Source organism: Dermacentor variabilis, chromosome 1 (genome assembly GCF_050947875.1).
Source record: "Dermacentor variabilis isolate Ectoservices chromosome 1, ASM5094787v1, whole genome shotgun sequence".
Lineage (NCBI taxonomy): Eukaryota > Metazoa > Arthropoda > Arachnida > Ixodida > Ixodidae > Dermacentor > Dermacentor variabilis.
Window position 1 is genome coordinate 135405419 of NC_134568.1, and position 21713 is coordinate 135427131.

Here is a 21713-nt window from a genome sequence, read left to right on the forward strand (position 1 = left end):
GAAAATTGAGAGTACTCCGACCATGGTGGCGATGCAGAAGGGAAATCTTTATGCATCCACAAATAATGTTTGAGTTCCAACCTGTGGAGCAATTTCTAATTGAATGCCAGTTTGGCGTTTCTTTTGAGATTGTACGCGGCTGCATATTTGTCTGATAGACAAGTGACAACGTAGGGTGCACTATAAATGCGTGACGTCAGGAAAAAGACAAAATGACAGTATTGAAGCGCAATATGACAGCGGAACAATAACTGGCCATTTTATTGCTATTCTGAGTACTTGGTCACAGGCAACGATCGGCCTATGCGAGGACAGTGTGGTCAAACGGTCTCGTCGTCCGGAGGCAGCTCCTTCTCGCACTTCTGAGCGATTGCCCAGAACTCTCTGCGGGGCTTCGGCTATAAAAAAGAACAAAGCGCACCATTAACAGCATAATAATAGCCTCTTCTATTATATCGAAGTGTTTTCAACACCTCGGATGCTGCTAAAATGATAAAATTTTGAATGAATACATTTTCGATTCCGCTCGAGAGTGCTAATCGCGAGCGCTCCGTGAGAACAAAGCCAGGGTATCGAGTGGATTCTCAAGTGATCGTGAAGCCATGGTGTATGCGCTCAGTGCTTGAAAGATTGCTGAAAATGTCCGTGTGACCAGACGACAAGGTTGCGCGAATCGAAGGAACCGCGAGGCAGATAACGCGCTGCTGTAGATGGCAGGCCTACTCAGAAAATAGCTTTCGTCATCTAGACGTCTCATTTGCCTCGGAGAGACCAGTCGTCTCTCACAACTCCAGTTGCCGCATCGCGGTTACAGTCGCTACAGTCAGGTGACCCTAAAACATCGTGCTGATTGGTCCAGCCATTAAGTGGAGGATATCTTCCTGCGGCGCCGCGCGACGATAGTGGAAGCAAATTCAAAACTCAGATACGCGTCTCGGCTTTTATTCTTAGCCGACACCTCCCTTTTGCGCCGCCATCAATGTTAACGCCAGTGAGCTAGTGATTGTAGGTTATGGCTCGCCTTGGAGTTGGCGTTCGTTTGATTGCCAATAAACGCGATTTCTTTTAATGTAAGCTGATGGGTGTTGCCATGTTTTATTTACATTCGCACACCGGAGTATCTTTGAGTACGGTACCACGGGGTGTGCGTTCGAGCGAGAGCCGGGCACGGCTGTGGTCGTGCCCACAAGCTACCGACAAGTAAGCAAGCCTCAGATACGCATGTCATCATAGCGAATCTAGATAAGGATAGCATTTCGACGTATGACTGCACAATACTTTTCGGGTTCAAATAAACCTACAGAAGAAAAACGAAAAAAAATTATAGCGCGGAAAACTATAAAGATTGAATATAACACGTCATCCTTTTATTTAGTTCAATTTCCTACGTCAATAAATAGTATTTGTACAGTGACACAGCAGTATAGCTATTGCGCAGGGACTATGAAGGTACAAGCTCTCCAATGCTAAGAGTAGCCGGCATCCACGGAGCACGCCGAATACGTGCATGTAAGTCCAGAAGAAAAAGGTAATTAACCAGAACCGCAGCTTTGCGGAAACCGGAAAGAACGCACTATCAAATCGCTAGGCGTTTTTTGTGCAAGCAAGAATCTTTTACCCATGCTGCATTTTCTGCACTATCTGCTATTCCTGTAAGTGCTACACTGTCCTAAAGGAGTAAAGTAACGAGCAATGCACTGAGCTTGTCTCGTCAGAACGAAAGGTAAATAGGTTGCCGAATTGTGAAATTTACAAGCGGGAGGGAAAATAAATATTCGAGAAAAGGGACCTTCGACTGGCTGATCTAATTCCGATTTCTTCCTTTCATTTCTGAAGAATGTAAACTATAAAATTTCCATGGGCTCAACTTGGTAAAGAGTGACTTGTTTACATCACTTAATACATGCGCGTAATATTATTCACAACTGTACACGGACAGCCCACTGAATAGCGTGTTGCTTTCAGTTATCTCATGCACTTTCGCTTTACAGAAATGGAACACTGCAACAGTTCCTCGTCAAATACACGTAGAGTGTTGTGTTCGCTCAAGGAGAATAGTGTAATACTACAGCACTGCATATTGCTTTACAGGGATGCCAACAAGGGGAGACTGAAAATAATAATTAGCTTCTCGTAAACTGAGACAATCAATTCGCGAGGCATTCATATACGATAACTAGAAATTATTTCACAGTAGTTGTCTACTTTATGTGATTACTCAGAAACTGTGTTATCCGCGCAACAACCGCGGCTCTTCTCCGGACAGATCATTAAGCAGTCCTCCCTCGCAAAGTTTTTTTCCCCCGGAGGCTCATATCCCTAAAATTTCAAGATAATAGATTATATGAAAGCTTGAATTGTGAATACTCGAACGGAATATGAGTGGAATAGCCAAGATTATTAGATTCGTACCCGAAATGTGGAATATTGTGACACTCCTAGTAAACAGTGCAACAATATAATATGTCTTTAAAAAGTACTTACCTTCATATACTTTTCCAAGGCAGTTGTCTGAAACAAGAAAATATAGGATAAGGAATAGATTCAAGGCGCTACTTAGCGACCCAGTTTCGGGAGTTTCTGTACATTGCGCTAGCATTAAGAGAGAGATACAAACTTTGATGATATGCTGGAGATTTCACCAGCAGTCAGTCTCTTTCTTTAGTCGCTCTGGTCGTTCCTCTTCGTCATTTTTGCGACTAAACACATCTCATTCGAATGACATTTGTTCGCCAGTCGTTCCTGAATGTGCCAAGCATGTGACAAGCCAGAATGCCCTTCTTCAGTCCTGGTCTTTTGCGCCTTGCCTTTACTCATTCAAGCATCAACCAACTAACCCAAGAAAGAGCTTTACTAAAGTAAAAAAACAAATAACAAATGCCGGAAAGGTTAGAGTCTATATATATATATATATATATATATATATATATATATATATATATATATATATATTGCTTTATGTTGTACGGGTAACGTAAACCAAAAGCTCTGAATGTTCAAGGAGACGGGGCTTCATTTTCGCGTTCTTTCATATAGTCCAAATGACCGACTTAAAGCGCTACGAAGCAAAATGGCTGAATGCGACAAGAGCAAGCTGCACTGACTTGTCCAGGAGAACAAGAAAGATTATTCTTGGCGTTAACCTGTTGGTGAGATCGCCTGGCCTTTTTAGACGGCAGTGCAGAACGAAAAACGCCGAAAAGAACACTAACGCACCCACCGCGCTTGCTTAGTGGCCATGGCGCGTTGCGCTGAGTACGAATTCGCGGGTTCAATCCCGCAGCGGTGGCCGCATTTCGATGGTGGAAAAGTGCAAAAAATGCTCGCGTACTTAGGCTCAAATGCACGTCACGCATGTAGTGATAATTAATCTGAAGTCTCCCCCTGTACGAGGGCCTTCATAATCAGATCGTGGTTCCGGCAGGCATGACCCAAGGAGGCATGACCCAAGGAGGGCATGACCCAAGGAGCATGACCCAAGAAGGAAAAAGCAAAAAAGAAGGAAAAGCCACAATTATACAAATAAAGAGCCACCGAAACCATGATGCTTTTTTCTGCATATGAGCGGCTGTTTCCTACTTGGGTATAACTCCCACAATCAGAAGTAATATACAGTTATAAATTGCACAAGAATACAGTTCCTTAACGCGAGATGATTTATCAATCACTTTTCAGTCGTGTGCTTAGTTGTACAAGCTGGTGGCTTCCTCTAGTGGGTAAGACATTGACGTTCTGACCCGGACTACTCGGCTTCATTAGAGGGGCTGCAACTTTCTCTAATTACCTCGCACATCATCGCTTTTTGTGGCAAGCTAGTCCTAGGAGTAAAAAAGAATTATGAAGATCCTGAGAAGTGAAGCGCGAAGCATGCCTAAAAAATCCAGCGGTAATTTAGTGGTGAATGCGAGATAAATACGTAAACATTGCGTCACACTTCTTTGAGAGCCCGCATACATGTGTTAACCCGCGTTCACCACAATGCAAAGTGTTGTTCACGAGCTCACTCAACACTGACCCTGCTTAGTCGAGGAGCGAAGTGTCAGTGATACACACGGTGTCCCAGGTAACCTTAGCGAAACATTAAAAATATGCAAATACCGCTTGGCCGGAAAGAACCGAGGTAATGCTGTTTGCTGTCGCTTGGAGATACTCATTTTTTTTCATTCCGCCTAATTACACAATTACCCTGAATTAGTTAATTAAATTATCACATATTATACTCACATGAAAAGTGTCAATGAGAAAATTGTAAAGCAACATGAAAAACTCCCCGTACAGCTTTCTGTTGCTCAGTACGTGCTACATAAAATGAAAGGAGCCTCAGAATACATGCAAAATTGGCGCGTGACTAGCCACGCGAGACACTTTGCGTGTATTCACGTGGTTCTTTCACACTCGGAAAAACACCTTTATGTAGCACGTCCAGAGCAACAGAAAACTGTAGCGGGAGTTTTTCATGCCGCTCTACCATTTTCTCATTAACAGTTTTTATTTAATTATAATATTTGCGAAGGTAATTAATTAATTTGGACCAATTACGTAATTGTGCGGAATTAAATATATAATTTGAGCATCTCCAAGCGACGGCAAATAACATTATCTTTGTTCTGTCCAGCTACTTGGCATTTGCATATTTTTAAACTCTGGCTACTAATTACTACATATCATCCATCCCCTCGTGGTCGCCACCGCTGATGGCATGTCTCTGAATGAACCACTCTTTTATTTCAGAACGGCTATTTTTAAATGTTGCTTACATTCTTCGTAGAAGCACCCGGTATGATTGGACTACCCCGTTCTTGGAGAATTGGATATGCGCCACAGCATGCTCACTTATATGTCACGGAACTTTCACCAACAAAGTAGTGCCAGTGAGGGCGCCTTTGTTCTGCGCCATCAAACAATAAAACTGGAATAAACCCGTACATATAATGTGGACTCTGTGGGACATAAGAGGTAGCTTTAACTATGTTTACCTATGTGTCGTACTTTTCTCTGCACACAGCTCTCCCGACCATTGATATCTCGACAAACATCAAACACCGCCTTCGTTCTCGCGGTGTTCACATTTCGCCATAGACTGCTGACAACCTCCGCCAGGCGGTGCTGCTGTACTTAGATCCCTGTCTCCCAGAGTGCCGCCTTTGTAAAAAAACCAGACGCGTCGGCGCGCCGTTGAGGCTTTAAATACATTGCGTTTGCTACACATTGGCATTGCGTTTAATGCACATTGGCATTGTGTACCACTATGTGGCGCCTGCACAGACTGTCACAGCGCCCACACAGTTTTATATTGTTCAGTCTTCCCTTCTTTGTCTCTCATCTTTTGTGCCCCTTTTCCTCTTCCCCAGTACAGCGTAGCCAAACGGCACTGGTTAACTAACCAGAGCTAGTTATCTAGTTAGTCCGATATCAATCGGTTAACCTCCCTGTCTTTGGGTTACTTTTATCTGTCGCTCTCTTTCTCTCTGTCTCTCTCTCTTTGCGTTCGCGTGCTGTTTCTGTTGTTGCTCATCGCGTTCGCACTGTATTTTGCTCAGCATGGCGCGGAATTTTCAAGAAATGGCATGGTGCACGTATGAGTGTGGTTTACAGAAATTGTCTGACGCAGAACGCATATTTTCGCGGCGGGAACATCAAGGCGAGCATGTAGAAAGATGCGATAACAAGCGTCAAGTGGGCTTCGCAGGCCAGCAATAGGATCTTCCTCAACATCGTGCTTGAGACATACGCTTATATAGTTGAGTGAAAAACACAAATCGTATTAGTGGAATTTATGTTGTGCGTTTCTTGGCGTGTCGATGCCCATGTTACAGAAAAGAAAGAAAGAAGAAAAGAAAGAAAACTGTCAGAAACACATGCTTCCGACCTTTGTTTTTCTTTTTTTCCGTAAATGAAAAGCGCTTCGTATCAATTAGTATAGGGGAACATCATATCTATCACAATAATAAACGACCGTTACGTGTTAAAAGCGTGGATATTTGCAAAGGCCGTATGAAAACAGTCAAAACAAAGTTCGTAATGGGAACTGCTTAAATCACTACCGTCCTTACAACATGAGGCCGCTTCAGTGATTTGCAGACCGCGGATAGAAATCACGGAAAAAAACCCATGATCTTGACCCTTTTACTGCCGGCAAGGCAGACTATCGCACTTGCAGCGTTTATAAAAGACCATGACCGAAAGTTTATGCATCAGCTCTTCTCACAGCGCACTTCATACTGAAAGGAGGCAACGTAGAGCGGGCTTTCAAAGCTTTCTCACTGCACACCTAAGGGCTACACGATTTGCCGAGTGACGCGTATCAAAAATAATACATGCAGAAAAGAAAAAGGAATATGTGATTTGACTGCGCCGACCCTTGCGCGCTTGTTTATCCTCTGCAAACTGTTTGCATATCTTATTTCGTGGTCAAGTCGCGGCTTTTCATGTTGCGGAGGCTGTTGTCCCGTTGAACGACACAGAAATACTGCGCACATGACGTGCGACATCACGTGGTCGCACTTTCCATCGCAAAAACTGAAATGCCTGCGGCACCCGCGCCAACGGAAAGAGTCAGGTTGCTACCGTCTATTCCACAATCTGTCCTCAAGGGTAGGAATCGGCTCGGGTGTCGCAGGCGAAAACTTGAACTTGCTCAGTCTATGTAGCTTGTCAGCCATGAAGCGCATAAATATAAGCAATACACGACATTAAACTTGTGGCCTGTGCGGTGCATGCACTCAGAAATTGGAAATTGCAAAAGGTTATACGTTGCATATGATAAGAAAACACAATTCTACTCACGGAATTTATTTTATGAGATTCAATTAACCGTTTATCTAAAGCTTTGCTTCCCACAGATTCTAATGTGTAGCTTGAATCTGCATTTGTTTCTTTTTTCTTCCTCTGTTCTCTCTCGCGTTCTCCCTCTCTCTCTCTCTGTCAGTCACACGACGTCTACATCCACAGATCCTTGTGCAGCCAACTTAAAAATATATGTAGACGGTCTATCAGATGGATAATACATTTCGAGGAAGCTGTTTGCACTCTTATATACTTTTGCCATGTCTTTCTTGTCCTGATAGATACCTTATACGTTTGCATTTTTGCACATATAAGTGGAAAGGAGCAGCCATCAGCACACTGGGGTGATTAGGCGCCCTATAACGTAAAACTATTCCAATATGCTTATATTGCAATCTCCTGACGTCAAATTTGCGTAACCCCCGGCACAACAATCGGAGGGTAACCAGCAGGGTTGTTTAAACAGACCAATCGAACGCTCTCGATCCTCGTTTATAAGAGGTCACTTTTGTGTGTTTAAAAAAGAATAACATTGCCTACACGGAGCGGCTCATGTTATCTAATCGGCTGATAAGAGGCGAGGAGCACGCTCAAGTGGAGAAGGATTCGATGGAACCGAGCCAGTGCACTGAAAATCGATAAACAGATGAAGAGGATGGTACCGGCGTCTGCGATTGGTCCGTTTTGCCTTACTTATCTTGCAATGGCTGGTCGAAAATCACTGTGGCATGCAACGGAAGGTTAAGATTGCCGCTAAAGAGGATGCTCAGCAAGGAAAGGTTGGCTGAGAGAGGTCGTAAACGTGCCGAAAGTGCTCGAAAACGTTACACGGCCACGCAAAAAGTTTTATTGTACGCAAATAAACCCATGCTCTCCGCCAGGTGCGAGTAGCCAGTGCCTGAGCGATCGGCGGCAGCCATATTTTATTCCTTTCAGAACGGGGCAGCCAGCGGCTATTGCGAGAAAATTTCAGTTTTGTTCGGCATAATAATGCACCTTCAACACGTGCACGTCACTTTGACGTAGACAGTTGTCGCAGTTTTTAATTAATTAATTAATTTATTTATTCATTATTTGTTTATTTATTTATTTGTACATACTGCAGTCTATACAGACCAAGCAGGTGGGCGTATTTCAGCAAATACTCATGTCGGACAAGAATAATACGTGCCCTTGTGCTAGACATATGGAACAGAAAAAGGAATAGGGCAAAAAAGAAAGGAACAAGTTGACCTTTTTGTATTGCAAAGGACGATATTCACACCATCAGAAAAATGCACTGGGATAGTCAATATCATATCAAAATAACAACTTCACATCAGAACAAAATGCACTTGCATAGGCGATAGTAAAAATAACATCAATAAAAGATGGAAAAAATAACATTCCATATTATTGTGCAAAATTCATGAGTAGTGCCTGCTCAAAATTATCAGCAGAGAAAATTTCTGAGGGTAGATCATTCCACTGAACAACGGTACGAGGAAAGAATGAATTTTTAAAGAGGTTAGTGCGTGCACGAAAAGGGAGCAAGTTGTGAGCGTGACGGTGTCGAGACGCGCGTGACAGGTAAGGTTGAATGTATGTTCGTCCATTAGATTCAAACGACTTGTCGTACATCGTGAAAAGAAATTTTAGTCGTGCCACAGTTATTCGTGCTTCTAAGGTAGGGAGATGGTTTTCGGTGATTAGTTGTGATGGCGAATCAATGGACCTAAACTTGTTGAAAATGAACCGTACTGCTCGCCTCTGAACCATTTCAAGCTTATGCTTATCCTTTATGTGATATGGGTCTCATACTATTGAGGCGTAGTCTAGTTTTGGCAATATATAAGTTCTGTATGCTAGAAGTTTTAAATTTGAAGGTGCTGTTTTCAGTTTATGACGCAAATAGCCAAGCTTTCGAGAGGCGGATGCACAAACGTTCGCAATGTGTTGACCACGATAGAGTGTTGGTAATCGTTGTGCCTAGGTATCTATATTCGGAGACTTCCTTTATTTGTGTACTATTGATGCAATATGTAAATGCCATAGGTTGATTTTTGTTCGTGACACGAAGTAAGACAGTTTTGTCAGCCTTTAGGGTCATAGACCAGGTGGTGCACCATTCATTAAATCTGGCTAAGCTAGTGCTTAACTGAGCTTGATCATTACGGCAAGTAATCTATTTAAAAACAAGGCAATCATCTGCGAACAATCTGATGTTAACGTGTAGATGAATGGTGCTAGTTATATGATTAACGTAGATTAGGAAAAGAATCGGGCCGAGTACGCTTCCTTGAGGTACTCCGGACGGAACTGGTAATGCAGTAGAAGCATGGCCGTTAACGTCTACGATCTAACTACGGTTTGACAGGCAGGCTCTTATCCAATTTATGATAAATGTAGGAAGGCCGAGCTTAATAAGTTTTCCAAGCAGTTTACCATGAGGGACGCAATCAAACGCTTTACTGAAATCAAGGAAGATAAGATCAACTTGTCCGGAAGAATCAAGCGTTAGAGCGCATTCGTGAACAATTGTTAAAAGTTGCGTAGATATTGACAGTTTCTTTCGAAAGCCATGCTGAAATGGAGAGAGCAAGTTGATACTTTCAAGAAAATTAGTTATATAATGAGCGATGATGTGTTCTAGTGTTTTACAGCACGTTGATGTCAAAGAAATGGGACGATAGTTTTCAATGCTTAGGCGATCACCCTTCTTGTGGACTGCAATGACACGAGCCATACGCCAGTCATCAGGTAAAGTTGCTGTGCTCATAGATAAAGAAAAGACAACTGTTAAGATGTGTGGAACAGACTTGGCCTAACGGCGAAGAAAAAAATTTGGTATGCCATCCAGCCCCCAGAAGATTTTTCTTTAACATTAAGCAATAAGGAAAACACGCCTTCAAGAGATATGAAGTCTGACACTTGGCATGGAGAAGAAGGAGCCTCCATGGCTCTATCAGCGCGGGTGAACACAGAATGGAAATATTCATTCATTATGTTAGATATTTCCTGAGAATCGGTGATCACAATGTCGCGTTGCCTTATTTCTTGCAAATGTGTGTTTCCACAGCCAAGATATCGCCAAAATTTATCGGGACTGGTTTTTATGTAATTCGGCAATGTATTGGAAAAATATTTTTGACGGGCAAAAGACAATGCGTCTGAAAGCTATACTTGCAGGTGGCTAATAACTTCAGGGTTTTTGTTACGGCGTCTTTTGGCGCGTTTTAACCTGCTTTTTATATGTATAATTTTTCTGTCAATCTATGGCTTTCTTCGTTTTGGTTTAATACGTTAAGTCGGCACGAAGGCATCAATACAGTAGTTAACGCAGGTCACAAACGCACGCCACAGTGAAGTAACATCAGTTTTTGTTAAGTTGTCGACCAGCTTACAAAGTTCATTAAGGATAGCTTGATCATTGGCATTATTAAAGTCTTTAAGAGTTTTGCAGGGCTTAACGTGTTTTCTTTCACAACTATCAAGCCTACTACTGACAAGCACAAGCTTGTGGTCAGATATGCCCTCCTCCACTCGAACATCGAGCTCTGTCATATTTTTGCTAAGAAATACAAGATCCAAAATTTAACAAGTATCAGCATTGTCACGTGTGTTTCAAGTACAACTTGTTCCACGTCACATGCAAACATTATGTCGAGAAGAGGGCTATTGGCCAGCTGCATCTCGAGTCTGTGCAGCCAATTAACTGCGGGTAGGTTGAAATCGCCCACCATGATAATTTTCCGGGGTTTCAGCACAGTCATGTAGTCCCGCAGCGAGGACAAGAACTCGGGAGGAGATGATGGTGATCTATAAAGCACGCATACTACAACTACATGTCCCCAACAATTAATTTTCAAAAACAGACTCTCATAGTTTTCGATCTAAGGAAGTATTTCTGCGGAAAACGTGCTTTTTAGAATAATCGCAATACCTCCTCCCCTTGATCCACGGTCCAGGCGGAAAATCTCATGTGATGATGATACCAGTATTTCGTTGCTAACACTATCATGCAGCCAGGCTTCTGTGACAATTGCAATATGGGGTTCATATCTGAAGAGGAGGCATTCAAGCTGTTCTACCTTATTTATTATACTTCTGGCATTGAAATTTAGCACTCCCAGTGTTTTAGAAATGGCGCACGTGTTCTGTCATGCATTACTAGAAGTTTTGTTGTCGCGGCTCACGACAACTCGTTGAGCTATACTGTCATCCCGAGCATAAACGCAGCCATAAAATTTCAGTTTGTCATTGATAAGGAAAGCGCGTTTTCCATTGTTGACATCCCGTTTGACAGTTTCCCAAAGAAGTTTTCGTTTTCTCAGAGTTTCCTTGCTGTAATCATTCTGGATAGATATACCACTACCCTTAAGCTTACGCACGTTGCGAAAAACGGCCTCCTTTTCCAAAAAGTCTTGGAAATATACGATAACAGGTCTTTTTCCTGGCTGTCTTCCAAGACGATGAATACGCGCGATAGATTTGCATGATTGCTGAGTTTCTTTTGAAAAAAATGTCATCAATGACTGCTTTTTGTAACCTTTTATCATTTTCATCATCCTGCTCTTTGACGCCAAGATCAACTCAGTTTGATCGGCGACTGCGGTCTTCAAGGTCACTTATTTTTTGTTCTGTTTCATAACTACTTGATCTAAAGCCCGAATTTTGTCTTGTAGTGTTTGAATTTGGGAGCTCTTTTGGTAATTTCTAGCAGTAGCTTAACGATTGCATTAAATCGTGTCTTAAGAGTGGCGACGGCTTGTTGATACGATGTAACACGCTCCCAAATACCAGTTAGCTCAGTTAATATGCTTGCTTGCCCTGACGGAAGGCTCTCAAACATTTGTTCAACTGTACGGCCTGGGTTTTCTTCAATGTCTCCACAGCAAAGCAATTTACACACACAGAAACAGTCGTAAGCAATTTACAAGCATGTCCGTGGGAACGGCAAAACCACCAATGTAATATCGTTACTGCGAAATGTAGAAACAAAGAAACTAACCTGGGGAAGGAACATAAATCTTTTGGTGAGCGGCATGATCTTTTGGGTTTCGCCGTGCCCACTGACGTCGTTGTGACGCCGCGTATAGGCAGGTGAAGTGGATGCAGCCCGAAAACTTTTGACCAATAGCCGGGGGCTAATGGCGAAAGGCGTCGAATGAGAAATAACTATTTTTCTTTTGTTCAGTCCAACCACATATAATCAGAATGTACATGTCATATCAGATGGAGAGCTATCGTGGTTTGCGTGACGTCGCGTGACAGACAGGTGAAGTGCGGGTGGCCCAAAAACGTTTGACCAATCGGGGAGGGCTGATTGCAGAATTGGAATAGAAAAGTTCGGAATAGCTTTACGTTACAGCGCCATAGATCTCCTTTATTTCTTTAATTTCAACAAACCAATATAGTATATAGAAACAAAAGCCATTAACAAGTTGTTCGTTAACATTTATAAGTATTAACCGACCAACTGTGTAATGCCAGCAGGAATTCGCACAATTCCGTAGTCCTCCCATGTAAGACACGATGCCTAGTCTATCCTCTCATCGCATGTAGCTCCGTGAGCCGGTTTCCGATAAGGCTGCATGTGCGGCTTTGCGCGCTTCGCTTTGGAGGATTCTTCGACAGGCCTTGACCGGGCTCATGATGGCGGTGGAGCTGGATTTAACTTTGTTCTATTTTGGGACCCCTGACTCGTATTTCAACCACCAAGAGGTAGTACCAAGGAGTGGCCGCTTCAGACCAATGTGCGGATTCTATAGACTATCTACGAACTTCTGTATTAATGAGCATTTCTCAGGGATTACCTGAGCCCTAATAAATGATGGACACTCAGGTGTTCCCTGAGTCCCTGGCCAACCTGGTAAATTGGAGTTCCTACAACAACAGGCAATCCGTACTACAAGGTATCCAACGTCGGTATCAGCCTGCAACGCAGCACCGTCCTTTCGATCTTTACCTTTGCTGTGAACTCGCGTCACTGGCACTGCCCCTGCTGTCGCAAAGGGCTGCAATTTTTGTTAGTACCGAGAAACATGGATGGCAGCAGCGGATCGCGCTTTGTAACGGCGTGCCCGAATGAACTCGTAGGTAATCGGCAGCTAACGAATCGCGAGCGAGCGGCCTTTGGCTCTTCCGGCACCGTGGAGTACGGCCGAGGTCCAAAGACACGCGAGCATTACACCATACTGGTGCCTTTCCCCTGAAACCATAGAGCACCTCGGCATGTCATCGCAGGGCGCAGAACGACCACCAAAGGGTGCGCTCTCGCGTTCAATCCCTGCCTATAGTGCACACGCCACACAGCGCTTCGATCGAGCGGTGGTGGTCGGTGTATAGAGCGCATGCAAAGTAAGGCGCCGCGCTTCCTTACGACGGCTCCTTCATCGCAGATCTTGTTGAAAGCACAGGTGTCACTTTGGCACTGGTAGACGTGTAGAAGGTGGTCAAGGCCATTGCGCAGCTGAAAATGAGACAGAAAAAATTAATATAGGGACATTTTGAATCTTACTACAATGTTCCCACCTGGATGTTTTTACGAAGCGTTAAACTTCATAAAGTTGGAATTTGGACACATAATAATACGAAACCTGTATCTGAGCCCTTAAAACACATTAACTAAGTCGCAAACTAGACTAGTAAAACGATAAAGTTTTTCATAACAGCTTGACGAGAAAACGAAAAATTTAGCATGGGGGAGCAAGAATGGAGATGCTATAGCCTGTCTACGGGCCATAAGTTCAACGTCTAGACCACAGAATCGGGAGGCACATTAGATAAGACAAGACTATAAGAGCCAAGGTTGCTGAACTTCTACCATGCAATGATAATTAGTTTAGCGGTTGTGCCTACTCCACAGAAAACATTCATTCCTATAGCGTTGCACAGCTGAGCTCGAGGTCGCGGGTTCAGTGCCGGCCACATCGGCCGGATTTCGATGGGGGTGTAAAGCAAAAACACATGCATACTGTGATTTTAGGTGCACCTTAAAGAACCCTAGGCAGCCAAAATTATTCCAGAATCCACCACTGCGGAATGCCGCATAATCAAATCGCAGTTCTGGCTCGTAAAACACAAGAATATGTTTGAAAAACAATATTGCCAGCTCGACAACTGACCAAGCTCAGTGCTATAATCTTATCTAATGTCAATCTGCTTGCTGAAGCCCAAGATGCTGCAACTGAAGCCCAAGGTACAGCGATAAAGCCTGTGATAAGGCCTGCAAAAATTTTAGATATACTGGAGCGAGCCCGTAATTTTTTACTAGCGCGTTACCTCACCGCTCATTCGAATCTTTATCATGTCTTATACACACGTCGCACGGGCCGTTTTGGTCTACATCGCAGTCGAGCTGCGCCGAAATTTTCGAGTTTGATTGCGAAAGTACAGTGCTCCACAGTCCAGTCCAATGTTCCTTGAGTTGTTGGCCGCAGCTTATTTTCCATGTACGAGACGTGACTAGAGGTGTCTAAACTCTGACGCTGATTTTGGCGTAGAAGTTAATAAATTTAACTTATGGCATGCCAAGCCAGAATGTAAGTACGTACTACGACTCTGACAACTTCGACACTGAATTTAAGGTGTTATCTACTTCAGTGTATTTCACTTGAATGCTCGCAGCATTAAAAATAAAATGCACAAGCTGCGCATGCTCTTCGACTGCTTATCGGTAAAAGTTGATGCTATTCACAGAATCCTGGCTTTCTACGATTGATATAATAATATTTGGGGTTTTACGTGCCAAAACCACTTTCTGATTATGAGGCACGCCGTAGTGGAGGACTCCGGAAATTTTGACCACCTGGGGTTCTTTAACGTGCACCTAAATCTAAGCACACGGGTGTTTTCGCATTTCGCCCCCATCGAAATGCGGCCGCCGTGGCCGGGATTCGATCCCGCGACCTCGTGCTCAGCAGCCCAACACCATAGCCACTGAGCAACCACGGCGGGTCTACGATTGAGAGCCCACGGAAAATACCAGGATATAATTATGGTGGAATCGTGCGGTGCGCTAACCGTGGGGGTGGAATTGCTTCTGTACATCCAAAATTACATTACTTGCGATGTATTTATTGACTTAACTTGTATTACACCCAATGTAGAGTGTATATAGTAGTAAGACTCAAGAATGTGGTTATTGCAGCATAATATAGGCCCCCATCACGCCAGAAAGTCCGAATTCTTTGAGTTCATGGAAACTTTCATGCCTGGTTTTCGCTCAATGCACGCGTATTTTTTTTTTTTTAGTAATTCCCGATACAAACATCAACATGCTCAGTGGCGATGCATCCAGTAAACATTCTGAAAGCGTCCTTCGCACTTTTGCCTGCAGAAATCTAATTACGTTTGCCTGCTAATATTACTGGCAATAACCGCCACGCCTCCTCGATATCGGTATCACAACGTACTTTGTGACCAATGCTTAACAGGCGTTTGTTCCTTTGATATCTGTGATCATCTGCCGATTTTTAAATTTCGACCTGTAGCGTCCAAAAGGCACAAAAATACAGAAAAATAGAGTTGTCGCGGCATCAGCTCTGCTTCGCTCAAGAATTTTTACTTCGACGTTGAAACTATACCATTGGATAGCGTATAAACCGTTAGTCATCCCAATCAAGCTTGCCGTGTCCTTTAGAACAAAATTAATGCCTGCTTTGAAAAACACTTCCCTTTGGCACTCAGTACATGTATAGACAGAGCAAAAGAATACGCAAGCTTTGACAATATCGGGGCGGGAAATGCGACCGCCATAGACAGACGCGCGCAGAGAGAAGAGAACGAACTTTGAGAGCATCCGGCGAGCAGCCGAGCGGCGGCGAAACTGAGCCTTTATTGCACGTGCCTTCCACGCCGAGGAGGCCGGCGCCACAAACATAAACATCCGCTTGTTGTGCAGACATTCACGGCGCCAGGCCGGAATCGGATCCTCTACAGTTAGGATTGCAACAAGCTTGCATAACACAATAATATCCAAAATACAAAATGTACCATACATTCGTTCAATCGCGTGATGCTGCTTTGCCTATATAATTCAAATGATACCGCAATAAATTAAACGCTGATTTAAAAAAAGGCAAAGTTTTCCTACTATCAGTCCCTGTTTGCTAAAATCTACAACATTCTAAGAAAATTATGGGATGAAATCCACAATTTATCTAATAACTCTAAAACTAAGTGTCACAATAATATTACAGCTTTCGCTCAATGCAAGACGGATATAGACGCCCTAACAGAAATGAACGAGTTCTTTTCCAATCTTAGCGAATACGTGTCTCCAAATACACGTCGCGATTGTACTGGCACACTGTTATTAGTTCACACAAAAGTGGCAAATGCAATTATTCTCTTTCCGGTTACTGCACAAGAACTCACGAACCTCATTTCGAAAAATTCGAAACAATGTCGCCTCTAGGGTAGGGGGCCTGAGCACAGTCCCTATTAAGCATGTGGGTTTTATCATAGCCGTACCGCTCACGTTTATAATTAACCAAATGTTAGAAATAGCTATTTTTTCCTCTAACCTTAAACTAGAATGTATAATCCCTGTTCACAAAGGTGGAACCGTTAGTGAGATAGCGAACTACCAACCGATATTTGTTTTGCCCATTTTATCGAAAGTTTTCAAGAATGTTATTGATACAGGGCTTGCAAACTCTCTTATTAAATATTATGTAATCAATGATTCGCAATATCGCTTCCAGAAAGGAAAATTTTCCGAATTATTCCTAATCAAGAATGATACTTTAACGTGGAAAACCATCTTTTCACTATGGGTTTATTTATTTGTCTCTGAAAAGCATTTGATTGTGTGAATCATAATATTCCACTGTTCAAATTCCATGACTATAGTAGACGGGGCGTCGCCCTTGACCTCGTACAAAAGTTGTTCTGAAGTTACCCTGAATTCTCAAGGAACTGCTCTGCCACACGCGGCATTAGAAATTTTTTTAGGTATTTGCTTCGAATAAACAATGTCCTGGAACGCACACGTTAATAAGCTTACAATTTAATTAGACAAAGCAGTTGATTGCCTCTGCATATTGAAAAGAATTAATTCCAGTTGGGCTCAAAGGGGAAATATATTATGCTAATTTTCATTCGCGTCTTTCATATTGTACTTTAGTCTGGGGTAGATAACCACAAACTACAGCAAACTGGAGTGACTGCAACACAAGGTGTTAACACCCGAGTCTGCTAGACACCTGAGCCTGCTACCTACTGGTCGCTTATACATTAAACATAATATGTTTAAAACCTCTAAATTATACCATTATAAACTATCTCTAAACCGGATGTCCCAGTTAACTTGGACGAAGATTTTTAATAGCGTCCTCGATCACCTTGCCCCGGGGTTGCCCCGAAACCAGAAAGGTGCGCTTTGCACCGCGGTGGTGGCGCACTGCGGAGGATCAACATCGAGGACAAAACTGCACCCCGAGCAGGACGCTTGCATGCAGCGCTACTTTGCCCCTGGCGTGCAAAACGTGCGCGAACACGAGCGCGCACACATTTTATTGTTTGCAGGTGTTGAGCATTCGCGGCAAGCGCTCGAACCTTGTCAAACCGCGTGCTGTGATATACCTGGCTGCAAGCAAACACCAATGGATATTATAATTAATCCTGACGACCCGTTCCTGACGACCCGTTCAACGAACCTATCCACTTTCGGCCGCTCTTCATCACATTGTTTTTGGACGAGGTAGATCAGCATGTACGTCGTCTTCGCTGTGAGATGAACCTGAAAAAAGCTCATCGATTGCGGCAACTACTAGCGCTTACTTTCTCATTGCCGACATCTCCACTAGCTAACTCCGTCAACTCCGTTGCAACCGCAGCTATCGGGCAAGAGCATCCGCGGTTCTACAGTCGGCAGTGCGCGTCGCGAGTCCCGCAGTGCTTTCTGGGATTGCACCCCGGCGCACCGCCGATTTTCTTGGTGTGAGACGGGGCAACGGAAAACCGCTCCAACAGGGTGCGCTTCCGGTGATCAAGGATGGTCGGTGCGCACCGGTGCGGTTGATCGAGGATGCTTTAAAAAACCCAAAAGCTCTAGAGAAATCGTGCCGACTGCTTAGTAGCGGCAGTCGGAAAAAAGCGGAACATCCATTTCCGCTTCTTGAACTAGTGCCACAGTCCTCTGTCGCTTTCTTGTGAAGCTACCCGTCTCGCAAAGGACTTCGTACGTTCTATACTCCGTTTCATACATAGCAGTCAACGCTTTGGAAGCTACGCAAGAATTTCGGTCAAGAAAAGTGATCTCTCCGCGCGTTCCGCCCACGCTTCGCTGCGCGCCAACAGTGTTTGCTCGCCCGAGCATGCCCGTGAAGCTCCGCGCCATGGGTTGCAAATAAAAAATCCGAAAAGAGCAACAAAAATAACAATTATCTAAAGCAACGCATTAGCAGCCGTATACCCCAGTGTGTTTGTTTCTAAGGAATAAAACTTGTTTCATTCAATACTGAGTCTACATTAAAAAAAACAGTTGCGCACAATTGCGGCCAAAAAAGATCGAACTATATCCAAGTGCGAACGAAGCCACCGAAAGAAGTCTCTCTAGCCTCTGCAGAGTTGACGGCTATGTATGGAACGGAGTACAAGTATTGTTGACGAACTATAGGGCATCCTCCAGAATGCCACATCCGAAATAGCTTGGCTGCCTTCCTCTTGTCGCCGTGTGCCGCCCCCAGAGTCAGAACCATTTTAGCTTTGGATCATTCGTGAAGGGTATGACTTCTCTTCTTGAAGAGCAGGTCACCATGGCATGGTACCGTTGAGATCTACCGTTATTACTTACGCACCGACACGTCAAGCAAAAATGATTTACGTAATCGACAACAGCATATGCTGGCCATACAGATCGGCCAAAACGCACTAGATTGACATAGCCTGCTTAAGGCTTGTTTCTGTAGCTAAATGGAACAAAAGGAACGTACGTTCTGGGCGCCTATCTACAGAACAAGATGAGTGCGCAAAATAAGTCCTAAGTGCGCCGTCACGGTTTTCCGGCTTCGAAATCCCCCCTCCCCCCTCCCTACGGCTCCGCTGCGCTTGTCAATGCGTCAGCGGCGTGATGTCATGACGCCGCGTCTATTAGATAGCGTGAAGCCCAGTATCGCGTTGCTGCCGCTAGTAAAGTCGTGTACCCGTGGCTATTCGCTATGTATAATGTATATATGTATAAACATATATATAGTCTTCCAAAATATATGAAACATTCCATGCATGCCTAAAGCATATTTAATAGGCTGCCTACTATTTAACAGGTTCAACCAGTGCCGCGTACACTCACAAATTACGGTAGGTCTACTCTGGACTATTGCATACGAACACTTTAGAACCTTTTAAAAGACTCAGATTAATTTGAATGCTGCATTAAGCACGCTTAAATTGGAAGTACGTGGTTCCCTGATGAAAAAATGAACATATTTTCCGACAGTTACATACCTTCTTTTCGATTCCTCAGCTTGCTTAAATTCATAGTATTGCTTTGTAGTAGTGTTCAACAAAGACTGCTTGAAGGTTTTTTATTTCTCCTATATTTATGAATTTCGAGATATTGACCATCATGTATGCTGTAACTGTCCTATTGCAATTTCATTTCTTTTTCGTTATGTCTGTATGTATTTATAGTTGTTTGCACTTTGTAAAATCCGCTGCCTGTTGGTCTCTGTAGGCCCCCAGGTGATGCAAAGCTGTCTGCGACAGCTTTTTGCCTGGGGGAACTGTACCTTGTGCGTTGTAAATAAAGCGGATTCGGAAATTCGGAAAAGTGCAGATTGTTTAGGTGATTCTAATGCTATTTCGTTTTTGTACCTGCTAGCTCAGTGATCTTGAGCGTTCCAATAGCAGCCTTCAATTTCACTCGATCACCCCCCCCCCCCCCCCGCCATTTCGCTCGCAGTTCACAAACCAACATTTAGTTCAACAGGATCAAAGTCAAGTGTGCATGAAAACGACCGTCTCGGAGCGCTATATTCGAATCTGTACTTTGGTCGCAATTGACGTCAGCACGCTGGAAAGTGCCTTTGCGATGGCGGTTTTACATTCTTGCGATACGCTTTTGTGATGTCGTCCGTGCATCCACCGACTGGGACGTCCCAGAGCGGCAGTGACCAAGCGCTGTTGGTGTCACCTGGTGGCATGCCTATTTATACAGGTGTCACCATGATTAAACAGGGATTGTACGAGGGATTCCTAGACAGTTGTCCTTCCATCTCGTGCGCCAACGGCCTACTGCGCGATCCCTCTTGTTGTACGGTGACGCCTTCACCACCGCCGGGACGCCGTCGGCGACATAACAGTTTTTTTCATCAGACAGGCATTCGACGTAGCTGGGAAGCATAAGTTAAGAAGTCATCGAAGAACTCCAGTGCGGTGCCAGCCTCATAGCTTACATGAGCAACAGTGTCCTGATTCACAAAGCTGGTGGTGCTCAAGAATGGTCTCGTAAGATTTCATTAGTCGAATGTTGATATGCCCAACAACTGATATGACTAAATGACTAACTGCTGCTTTGCTGCTAAGGAGATATAATAGCGAAGGCCAGTTGACCAAAAGTTCTGGCACGAACGAAAAGCTTCGCAACTTTGTGGCGCTCTTAAGGTTCGGTATAGCATAGTAATAAAAACAGTTCTTAATTTTTTGCGACTTCCTTTGTGTCTATCTTCTCTGGCTTCCTGTAATCATGCGAAGAACTTTGTGTTCATGCAGTTTGACTATTTTCAGTGTATTTCGCCACATTTTGCGACTTCCTTTCGTTTGCCACATGACGAGGAGTGGTCGGTTCCGCCCAAAGGCGCAAACTTAATTCTCCTCTAACACCATTTCAAAAAAAAAATTAATTAACAATATCTTTTTACAGGGTTGAAAGGCCGTGAGTAAATAGAAAGCGCTGACTACAATTATGCAGAGAAAACATCATAGTGAACTGGCAACTCACCATAAGCCAGGCTCTCTCCCTGATGCACCTCAAAATAATTCCAAGCTTGACATCGTCGAAAGCTTCACCATGTGAAAAAGGCAAGAAAAGAAAAACAAGGTGAGAATAGCTAAAACGCAGGATTTTGGATTACGTACACGACTTAGCGAGCACATAGCATGCACTTCAGTTCTGACTTTGAAAGATATTTTGAAGTGACTCAGCTCCGTGCACATTCGATATACGAAAGAAAAATAAAAATAAAACTGCGACTTACAGCACAAATCTGGATCTTCAGCAGTGGCCGAGAAAAATCCGTACGTGCAGATCACGAGGAATGCGAAAACCAGCACTTTCATGGTGCTTTTTTGGAGATCGTCTTTGGAGATCGGTATGGAAGCGGGACGCTTGCGAAGCGAGCCCTGTTATACCGCCACTTTGTTCGCGTCATCAGTTACGCGAGTTAGAGAGGCCAGCCCCCGTTGCTTGGCGATAGGGACGCTTCCAAACACATGCGCTAGCGGCTCGCACAGGCAAAAGAAAAAAAGAAGCTTAGAAAGAAAGAAACAAAAAGCAAAACGTCCGGTCAAAGTAACGGCAACAAACCTGACTATGCACCGGCATAGATGATGGCTCGGCTTTCGCACTGACAAGAAAGCGCGCAAAGAGCGAAACAGATTTCCTGAACCAACGTTCGAGGACACTATGTAGCACGAGGACACTGTGTAATTTTACACTGTAGCAAATTTTCATCTAAAATGGGCCTCTTTAGTCACCAATTACGATGCACTGTCAATTAAATTGTGTCAAAGTCAGACAATTTTATTCAAAAGTGCTGCAGCCTCTCCTGAATGGAAGCAAGGATGGTAGGTAGATCCTTTTCACATATTCTAGTGAGCCCTCGTAATTACAGAGTAACTAAAATTTGAGTTAGTGCACAATCGGTGATGTGGCATTTTTTTCCACAAAGAGACTTCAATCGTCGAGCAAAATTGCATGTAAGAGTTAATGGTTTCAGGTT

The 21713-nt window shown here is 43.8% G+C and overlaps 1 protein-coding gene across 1 annotated transcript; it reads right to left on the reverse strand.

The window, feature by feature from the left end:
• Positions 1–283: 283 nt before the first annotated feature.
• Positions 284–21051, reverse strand: LOC142572078 (antimicrobial peptide microplusin-like). Its single transcript, XM_075680904.1, has 5 exons — positions 20970–21051; positions 20714–20775; positions 13148–13237; positions 2485–2511; positions 284–398 (listed from the first exon to the last, which is right to left on the reverse strand). Exons 1-5 carry the CDS (start codon positions 21049–21051, stop codon positions 321–323), a joined length of 339 nt encoding a protein of 112 aa, XP_075537019.1. The 3' UTR covers positions 284–320.
• Positions 21052–21713: the final 662 nt, after the last annotated feature.